This window comes from Capsella rubella, unplaced genomic scaffold, assembly GCF_000375325.1.
Source record: "Capsella rubella cultivar Monte Gargano unplaced genomic scaffold, Caprub1_0 scaffold_5, whole genome shotgun sequence".
NCBI classification, from domain to species: domain Eukaryota; kingdom Viridiplantae; phylum Streptophyta; class Magnoliopsida; order Brassicales; family Brassicaceae; genus Capsella; species Capsella rubella.
The window spans coordinates 4,693,969-4,704,511 of NW_006238919.1; the positions used below are offsets into that span (position 1 = coordinate 4,693,969).

General features: G+C 37.9%; 1 protein-coding gene, 1 non-coding gene and 1 pseudogene across 2 annotated transcripts; 1 reads left to right on the top strand and 2 right to left on the bottom strand.

Moving 5' to 3' along the window:
* Window positions 1-307: 307 nt before the first annotated feature.
* LOC111830603 lies at window positions 308-1,307 on the bottom strand. Its single transcript, XM_023783085.1, has 3 exons — window positions 1,218-1,307; window positions 724-1,022; window positions 308-668 (listed from the first exon to the last, which is right to left on the bottom strand). Exons 1-3 carry the CDS (start codon window positions 1,305-1,307, stop codon window positions 308-310), a joined length of 750 nt encoding a protein of 249 aa, XP_023638853.1.
* A 1,445-nt stretch (window positions 1,308-2,752) lies between these two features.
* LOC17885678 lies at window positions 2,753-3,822 on the bottom strand (annotated as a pseudogene).
* Window positions 3,823-4,437: 615 nt separating this feature from the next.
* LOC111830826 lies at window positions 4,438-4,541 on the top strand. The gene has a single exon (XR_002834155.1). It is a non-coding gene; the product is annotated as a small nucleolar RNA R71 (small nucleolar RNA).
* Window positions 4,542-10,543: the final 6,002 nt, after the last annotated feature.

Sequence of the window (10,543 nt, forward strand, 5' to 3'; positions counted from 1 at the left end):
CTTTGGGACTTCCTCCCAAGTGAGCTTGTTTAAAGTCACTAAGCTTGACTATTTATGCCTTTTAGGCTTTAGATGGCTCATAGAGAGGTGTTCAGGCGCCCTCTATTCTCAGAGATCTCATTGCTCCTCTTTTTCCTGGGTCAATGTCACAGCAGCTGCTGCTCCTCTTTATACTCACACTTTGTCTCCTAGGAGAGGGACCATTGTTTTTTCTTTTGAGTTTCTTGATGAGGGATCCATAGAATCGTTCACACCATGCTGGAGTGTTTTCTTAGTTGACTCATCTTCGGTGGAGAAGGTGTGCCCATTAAAATGTTGGCTTACTCAACACGTCCTTGATATCAAACTTCATCTTGAAGTTCTTACCCGGATTGAGATTAATCATCCCTCTCCCGACATCAATGATTGCTCCTACTGTAGATAAGAATGGTCTTCCTAGGATTAATGGATCTTGAGGGTCATCATCCATCTCTAAAACAATGAAGTCAGTTGGTATTTCTATTTCACCTGTCTTTACCGAGAGATCTTCCAATAAGACATGTGGAACCCTAACCATTATGTCTGCCAAGATGAGGGATATATTGCACGATTTGTACTGTGTAAAGCCTAACCTTCTAGCCACAGAGTAAGGCATGAGACTAAATGAAGCTCCTAGGCCACAGCGAGACCTACTAAAAGATAGTGGATAACTCTCTTAAGGTGATGGCATGGGCTGTTGCAAACTCTTTGGGGTCGTGGATGGCTTTCCCTGAGAGTTGCCATGAAGAAGTAGATGAATTCTTTCTTCCTAGGTGAAGCATTCTAGAGGTTAAAGATTCAATCTTGAGATTGAGAGAATTGTATGTGCAGTCCATCTTATTATTCATCTCTGCAAACTTCTTAGCGGACTCTATAGATCCACTTGCATGTCTTTGTAATATCTGCTGCAATATTTTTTTCATGTCATGATCTGGTGCCTGAGGAGGCAGAGCTTGTTGAGGTTGGAATTCTGGTGGTGGTCCTGTTGGAGCTTGGTAACCTTGCTGAAATTGTTGTTTGCGCACATAACCTTGGTTGTAAGGCACAAATGACTTGTTTTGCCCCTACTGCTGTGGTGGAGGTGGATATACTTGATCTTGTGGATTTGCAACATTTGTGCTCCTATAAGACAGATTGGGGTTCTGCTTATAAGAGTTGTATACTGTTTTGTATCCACCTTGATTTTGGACATAGCTTACCTCCTTAGATTGTTCTCCCTCCTCATCAGGAATCTGAAAACGATCTTGATATGTACGGATTTTAATCGTTTTAGCACTAGTTTTATGCATTTTTTAAATCATTCTAGGTCTCATTACTTAACCATTTATGCATATTTGCCTTGTAGTGCTTCGCTTGTAGAATCTAGGCCTTGCATTGCATGCATTCTAGTTTTTGTGCATAAACATGTGTTTACTCAAGGGAAAAGAAGCAAATCAGGACAAATCGATCAAGTGTAGATGTTGCATCCGATCGAGCAGGGGGATCCAAGCCATGGAATCGATCGAGTGTTTGAGTGAACCAGAGAAGTAGCTCGACCAACCATTTGATCATGTCATCCGACCGTGCCGATCGAGCACCATCAGCCCGACTTTCTATTTTTTCTACTAGTGTTTTAGGGCTACCTAAACTTGCTATAAAAAGTCTTTTTGCCTAATGACTTATGATCTCGAGTTGTATTAGGGTTTTTCTTCATTTTGCTTTAGAATTTTCAGAATCTTGTAAACTCCATATCTTTTGGTCTATTGATTATTTGGTGTTGTTTCTTTGTATTATTTTGCTTATCTCTGTTAGATCCATCTAGTTATGCATGATTTAGAGATTTCTAGGTTTATGTTCATGATGATGAATCTTAGATCTGAGTAGATTCATTAGGTTTTGGGATGAGTTAGATGTGCAAGTGGAGAACTTTAGGTACCTAGGTTGCCCATAGGTAAAATTGTTTAGATTTCCTTCTAGATTAGTGTATGTAACACTAATCCCATTCTGATCAAATGGTGATTAGATTTCAGGCTTTCACGCCCGAGAGGTGTTCGATGGAATGCCGGATACTCTAATACCAGAGAATTTCATGTCTAGCCCAAGAGATTGGTTGTCTAGAGTGTTATTTGACATTAATGAGCTGAGTCTTAGTGCCTATTCATTTCATATTTTATCAACCAGAAGTTGAGATTAGGAAGTACTTTGAATTTGATAGCCTTTGTCAAAAGATTGAACTAGTTAGCTTATGAGCTTGTTGTCTAGGAAACATCCCTGTTAGTGTTGATTGATTTAGCAATCTAGTGAACTTAAACATCTCCACTGAAGTCACCATCTCATGTCCAGAACCTCCCTTTAATTGATTGGTTTACCTTACTTAATTTCTGTTCATGCATTTCTAGTTCACTGCATGTTATTGATTATGTAGTTTCATTTCTTTTTTTTTGAATAATCAAAGAGGTTCTGCACCGAAGCTCATACATCTCCTCAGACCCGAGACCATAGCATGTTATATGGTCTCGTCCCAAGCGCTACTCGAACCGGCAACCTTTAAGCTTTTCTTAGAGATCTTTACCAATTGAGCTAGTAGCACTTGGTTTTTTTTTCTTTTTTTTTTAAGAAGAAATAATTTTTCATTTCTTAATTATTTCAAATTGTAAACAAAATAGAAAAAAAAACATCAGTCCATAAGAACCATAACACTTGCTTAAACCATATTAAAACAACTATACCACTAAATCTTCTTATGCTTCATGATTTAGTTGGAAGGAGGGAAGAAAATGGCATCAGCGGTCCTCTTAGATCGGAAAGACTTCTCCACCTCCAGAAAAACCTTAAACGCTGCTTGCAAAACCTCTAGCGACAAAGCCTTCCACACCGAAGTCCTCCCGGCCAAAAGTGTGAAAATGGGATCAGGAGTAGTCACATTGGAGAACCAAGACAAGGCATCAGAATCAAAAATCTTGGAGACAACAAAGAACCTTGGAACAATGAACAAAGCACCAGCTTTGACATGTGTCTCAAGAACTCTTTTCCCATCAGCACCAACAATTTGAACACAACCACTTCCACCAATAATGTAAGTAACTTGAAGAGCCGAGTCACAAAAGAATCTAGGAGAACACATATAGCATCCACCAATCCTCACAAGATCAGCTCCAAACCCAGCTTCACCAACCAAAGGAAGGTTCTTTGTGTTCAACACAATAACTCTTTCTCCATCCTTAATGTCAACATCAAGAGGAGCCTCAAGACAATCCAACACAAACCCTTCACGGTCACCGTTCCTTGGTGTTAGCATCTTCAAGCTAGCATCAACCTTCATGATTCCATTACCAGTTTGAGAACTAATGAGCTTTTCACGATTGTCTCATCAAGATCACATGCTCTTCCTACGAACTCAGTTGAGAATCCGGTGAAGATTCCGTTGGATCCGGTTAGGTAAAATTCAGTGAACTCTCCTGCTTTGTGACCTTTGTGAGTCTCGCCAAGGATGAGGATGACTAGCTCAGTGTCTTTAGTGTTGAACCACCATGTCACTACACCAAAAGGTAAGGCTATGGATTCACCTTTCCTTATTGCTATCACTTTCTCCTCTTTCTCAGGAAGCACGAGTCCAGCTGTTCCAGCTCCTTGAAGAACATAAACGACCTTGGGGGAATTAGAGTAGCGAGGAAGAGCCAAGCCATACTTCTCAAGAGTGAGCTTAGCGGCTCCAATGTTACCATCTCGTAGCATTGGCAACTCTTCAGGGCACCATGCAAAGTACGAGCCACCATCTCCTCTGTACACCTTCTTGGGAAACCTCGGTGAAAGATCCAAATTCATTGTTAAAACAAAAAAAAGTTTAGATGGAAAAGAAAGAGCAAATAGAAAAGATTGATAAAGTTTTTGATATGATGATGTCGTAGTTTCATTTCTGTTTAGTTTAATCTTGTCGTTTGCCTAGCTCTTGCTTGTTTTCAGTTCAGTAGTTGATAGTTTAAAACCTTGCTTGTTTGGCTTAACTTGTTAAACACTGATTGCATCTAAACTGCTTGTTTGGCTTAACTTGTTAAACACTGATTCCCTGATTGCATCGATAAAGCCCTTTTTACTACAATTATACTGTGTGATTGATACCATTAGCAGTAATAACCTATTACCAGGTCTTCTTCAGAGAGGAAATGGACATTCCTTTGCTGGCTCATCAAGATTCTGTCCAGCTTATTATTCACAGCTTTCATCTCCTTCTTGTACTTCTCATCAAGATTTGTGCTTGCCTTGATGGTTCTGTCAGAGTCTTCATTGTAGTTACCATCAGACTGGGCTAGGTTCTCGATAAGCTCCAAACCATCGTCAACATCCTTGTTCAGAAAGTTGCCATTGCTCGAAGTCTCAAGTAACATCCTCATCTTTGAGAGAATGCCTCGCTAGAGAGTATTGAGGAGAGACATCTTGGTGAAGCCATTGTGGGGGCACTGAGACTGATAATTTTTTACGCGCTCCCAGGCTTCACAGAGTGTTTCACCGTTCTTCTAAGTGAACCCAGAAATCTCGTTGCGCAGACGTGCAGTTCTGGAGTTTAAGAAGAACTTGGCAAGAAATGACTGCTTGCATAGATCCCAAGAGGTGATAAATTCAGGAGGAAGAGTTTTCTCCCATTGATGCGCTTTGTCACCCAGAGAGAATGATAAGAGTCGGAGCTTAAAACCATCCTCACTGACACCATTGATCTTTGTGAGACTGCATAGGCGATCCAAATTGTCAAGGTGATCCTGGGGATCCTCCATAAGTAGACCATGGAGAGCAGACTACTCTTGATCTGCACAGCTGGGGGCACTATACCCTGACGTTGGGTATGGATACGTGGTGCATCACTAGCTCCAATCCTCGTAGGTGCCCTTGGGGGAGGTGGTGGTTGTGCGTTGTCCATCTTCACTTGTTGTGGTAGAACTCTGTTCTAGGTACATGACTGTCTAGATGCTGGTACCAAACGATGAATGTGGTCTTAGGGCTGGAACAGGTTGTCTGTGCCTTTCGACCGTGTGTGCATACAACTGAATCAACTTGGGTTGTCAAACGTTCGAGTGAGAGCATTTGAGCAAGAGTTGTACATGTATCAATAGACAAGGAAAGGATAGAAGATCCAGAGGATGAGGTTATTGATGAAGGTGGAGCATGCTAATCTACTTAGGGTGTTTACTGCAAACATACTAATCCCTAGACAATGAACTTTTAATACTAGTCAATCCAATCTCTTGGCAGAAACTATCAAGTTTACAACACTTGCTAATCTCAATTCGCATTGATAAAACATGTAGTAAACATGCATGAAGAAGCAGCTCATTAATGTCAATAAACATCTTAGACAACCAATCTCTTGAACTAAGCATGTAAATCTCTGGCACTAGTTGGTTCAGACATTTCATCATACATCTTTCGGGCATGAAATGTCTATAAACTAGTTCCAAATGATCGGAGAAGAACTAGCTAGTAGACCTCTAATCCAGAAGGAAAACAAAAACGGATCTAACATAAACAACCTAGCAAACTAACATTTTACACCTAATCTAACCCATACTCAAGAACCCTAACACTACTCAGACACAGAAATCATGCTAAAGATAAAGATGACAGGAAGATAAACCAAAAATCTCCAAAACATACATAATGATAAAAATGACAGGAAGATAAACAACAATGATCAAAGAATTAAGTGCAAAATCTTAATAACTTAAAAGAAATCTGAATTACAATTTTCTGGATTGTTTGGTGGCTAAAAACAAAAACCTAAGGATAAAAACTCAATCGCTTGGGCAATGCCAGAAGATACCTATTTATAGTAATGTTAGGGAATAACCCTAAAACATAAAACGAAAAAAGAAAAAGCGGTTCAGGAATTGTAGTGACCATGTTGGTCGAGTGAGCGCCTCGAATAACATGATGATTCTAGTTTGACTTTGGCAGCTCACTCGAGTCGGTCACTAAAGTGTTTGCATCAAGTGACTTGATGATTCTGGTCTGTCTTTTGCTTCTCACTCGATCGTGTCACTCGTGTGTGTGTCTCAAGTGACTTGGTGATTCTCCTATATGTTTTCTCCTTGACGGTCGAGTAATATGCTTGACTTTGCTCCATGTCAGTCGAGTAATATGTCCTCTCTAACCTCAGCTTGCATACCTCCTAAGTACTTAGGTCGAGTACCCAAAAAATCACCAAAATAGGCTGGAAAAGTCTTGACTTGAGTGGTCACTCGAGTGATTTAGTTGAGTAGGTGTTCTGGATGTATATATGTTCTCTAAAACAGTGATATCGTTTGAATTGATATATTGTGTTTTTATCGGTTTTAAGTCTTTTTTTTCTCTTTCATTTTATAACTTTTATTTAGTCAAAGTATGTTTTAGAGTACTTCAGTCCATTATAGAGTCTCTACAGGTTTTAGGTTGCTTTGGAATAAAATGAGCCGTTTTGGGATGCAAACACATATTTGGAGATGCAAATTCAAGTAGAAGTATCAAATGTTTGGGATCAGATGAACAACTTTCCGCCGTTAGATCTTTCTCATATTTTGACACAAGATGAAAACAGATGTTAGCTTTCATTTGCATGTGATTTCAAGGAACTCTAACGGTGCATTCAAGAGTTACACCCGATTTCGTGCAGACAGGTCATTCTGCCGAGTTGTTGAAGCTGATGCAGAAGTAACACCTGGGAGCAATAGACCGATCGGCCTAACATTTGGATCGATCGGTCCCTTGTCTCTGACGCAGATTTTGGCCCATATTCGATCCGAAACAGATCCAACTCGTCTCCTATTGTTTTTATACCCTAAGCTCGACTTATTAGCAGCCATCCTTCCTATTTTTCAGTTCTAAACATTGTTCCTTGCTTTCTAAACAATTGTGGGAGAAGAATCCATCCTTTTAACACTTGGAGAAGATTTCTAAACCCTTTCTTATTATATTTGCAATTTCATCATGTTTTCTTTCATATCTATTTGCTTTGTTTCAATTGCTATGTCTGAGTAGTCTATTAATTGGGTTTTAGGGTTCCAAGTAGGAGAATTCAATGATTTGATATATTTGATGTCTTAGGGAATTCTTAATCTTTAGGTTCTTCAAATTACATGTTCTCAATGCTATAATAGGATTGATCACCCTGTTTTAGAACTTAGGTTTTTATGTGTTTCAGAGATGTTCGATAAAATGCCCGAATGAACGTAAATTGAGCATTGTATTTCTAACATGCGAGAGTTGATGTTAGAATGCTTTGTGAACCAAATGAACATGTTTGATAATGCGAATTTGGCTAGGAAATTACAAATGAGAGTTTATTAATTGAATAGTTAAATTTAGTGATTAATGTCTTGAGAGAGAGTTAGTCTAAACTTGTGTTCATGTTTAAGAACAGTTCTTCATGTTTGAATTCCTTATCGCTTTTATTTGTTATCCATTGATTCTCTGAAATTACCGTGCTGCCCAATTTCTTTAATTCATAAGTTTAATCACAGTTTCTTTTTGCATTTTTATTTACAAAAACTGAAAAACAATCAACAAGTCTTTCCGCTTTAGCTGATAACGAGTCTCACAAGTCTTTAGTGTACCATTGCTCCTTGAGATCGATCATGCATATACTTTATTTCGGTTAAGTTATTGGGTTAAGACTCGAGTAATCATGAATCACCATTCGGAATGATCTGAAATCACCACCATTAAAAATTTAACTCCATTTTCTACAATGTTGATGAAGGAATCTGGAGCTAAAAACCGATGCAAGAGCTTCATTCGAGTGGATCTTTGATGTACATGTCATGCATAGTCGAGTATGTTCTCGAATTCCTTCATTTTCTCTCCTTTTGCTCCTACTCGTATGATAGGTCGAGTATAGGGTCGAGTCTGGCTTCACATGGAGTTGGAGGTCGAGTACATAGTCGAGTATGGCTCCACTCGATGGTGTTGATCGAGTAGCGGGTCGAGTGAAATGTTCCTTGGCTCCAGTTTTCGATCTGGATGTATATATGTTCACTAAAACAGTGATAACGTTTGATACACAACTCTGATTGGCCTGAAATTACCACCGGTGCAAAGATAACTCAATTATCTACAACTCTGGTGAAGGCCTCGGAATCTCAATCCCAACGAAACATCTTCATTAGAGTTGGTCTTTAAAGAACATTTCACACACTCGATCGAGTGTTCACTGCCTTGGTTGAATAGCGCAGTCGATTACTTCTTCTTTTCTCCTTAATGCTTCAAATCCTATTGCTCAATCCCAGAATTGACACCAGCTTCTTCCGTGGCATTTAGAAGTCCTAAAACACATGATAACACTCCAAATGCAAAAATGTATGCAAGACATGCATGATATGCAGAAAACCTACTTATGTATATAAAACATGCATAAAGTGATCAATATGGTAAACATGCAAAAAGTGATCAATATGGTGTGAATCAATAAGTGAATGATGCTGAAAAGATGATGAATACATGCTCAAAAAATGATGAAATACAAACTTATCAGTACCTCAAAAAAAACTACAACACCATTAGACAAAGCAAGTAGTTCATGTTCATGTTCCATGAAGTACTTGATCTAAGCGTCTTTTGTAGTTCATGTTCCTTCAAGGTTTGAATCTCTTCTCATGATTTAGAAATTTGGCGTGGAGTTCCTGAGGAAGACAAGAATCTATCCTCCTAGTTGGATGATTGTACAAGTAAAGCTTTAAACGAGGATGAGAATTTTTACTTACTTTACACATGATTGAGTTAATCTCCTCTCGTGTAACACAGTTAGAATTAACCGAGTCAGCTCATTCGGTTTGACATTGCAATTAGAGGCGTTCTACCTCACTTGTATATGCGTCAATATAGTTTTTGGTCTTCATGTCACTAATTGTGGTTGCCTTCTTGTCTAAGTATATATGTTTCGTGCAGTGAATCATATTAGGCTCTTGTCCTAATTCACTTCTTTAACACATGACAAACAAAACAAAAGCATATTCATTATTCAAGATTGTAAACTGAGACGTTAACTAGTATGCATAATATAATACCCTCATTGATGAAAAACCAGATTCATTAGTTACTTGTAGAAGTGAAAAATGTAATAACCAGAAATTCATAAGTCACTTACCAATTCATCCCAACGTCGGTCATATGTTTTTGCACCGTTGTTGTGTTTAGGAACACCTAATCCACCCCTTATACTCCCTCGATTCTTAGATTTTTTGGCATCTTTCGACTCACTCGATTCTTAAAGTTTTTGGTAGCTTCCTTTATTTTTTTGCATATGTCCATCAAACAAAATTTTCCTCGCCCTCATCCATTCGGTTAATTTTCAGCACCTTTCTACTTCCATGTTTTCTTCCACTCACGCAAGTTTGATCTAAATGATGCGCTAGCTTACTTCATTATATTTGTTTGGAAATTCTTTGTTATGGTTGTGATGCGGACATCGAAACCAGAATAAATTGGGAGCAAACCATCCCACACACCAAGCCGGTTCACATGGAGCACCTTGGAGAATCCTAGCCTATATGGAGTGCTGAACATGCTCAAGGCCTAGGGTTAATTATTCACCAGCAAATTAACCCTAAGAATATAAATGGTTCATAAGTAATATTAAGGCTTCATTACATCTTTTAGGATGCACCACACCACACTTGATCAGGTGGATCAAGTAGGAGGTCTAGTTGCCATATTTGGACCCATTTGTCATCAATACACAACAGCTACTTCCTTCTTTGTTTGTGTGCGTGTTTAAGGGTCTTACTTACATCAAGAAGCTTCCAAGACACTCCACATATTCCCCAAAACCGTCCAGATACAAGCCCAATCATATCTCACATCTTTGTCCAAGGATTCCCCTATAAAGACTACAATTGCTAGTTTTAGATTAATATTGCATATCTTATTTCCTTGTTTAGCTTTTATAATGTTGTACTCAGCCCTATATAAGCTGATCATTAGACTCATTGTAAAAACACCCTTAATCATTTTAAAGTATTAGCAAAGTTCTTCTTGTCAAAGTTCAAGTATTTGTCATTGTTATTTATTAGTCTTAAGTGAGTGAGTCTCTTAAGCATATCGGAATCTGCTATCCAAGGTTGTATCTTATCAAACTATATTTGTTTTTTTTTCTATTTCTTTTTTTATTATAAAACTTTTATTAAAAATTAAAAAATTAATTTTTTTTTCTCTTGCTTTATTCGATTTAGTTCCTTCAGTATTTTATTAAAAAAAAGTAAAAAATTATTTGCTTAAGTTTATTATTTATTTTTGATTTATTAACCGAAAAGCCATAAAAATCATATTTCTTTTATTTATAAATTAATTTCATAATTGTAGTTTTTATAAAATCAGAAGATATATATAATAATTGTTTTTCCTTTTTTTTTTAATTTGAAAATTTATTTGAAGTAAAGGAACCAAAAAAAAAAACAAAAAAAAAACAAAAACAAAATTCCATATTTTTTTGTTATTTCCTTTCTTGTATTATCTCTGCTTGATATGCTCTTAATCTTTGTCGGTTCTTTTGTTTTGTGCAAGGGAATATCCAAGGAACGCAACC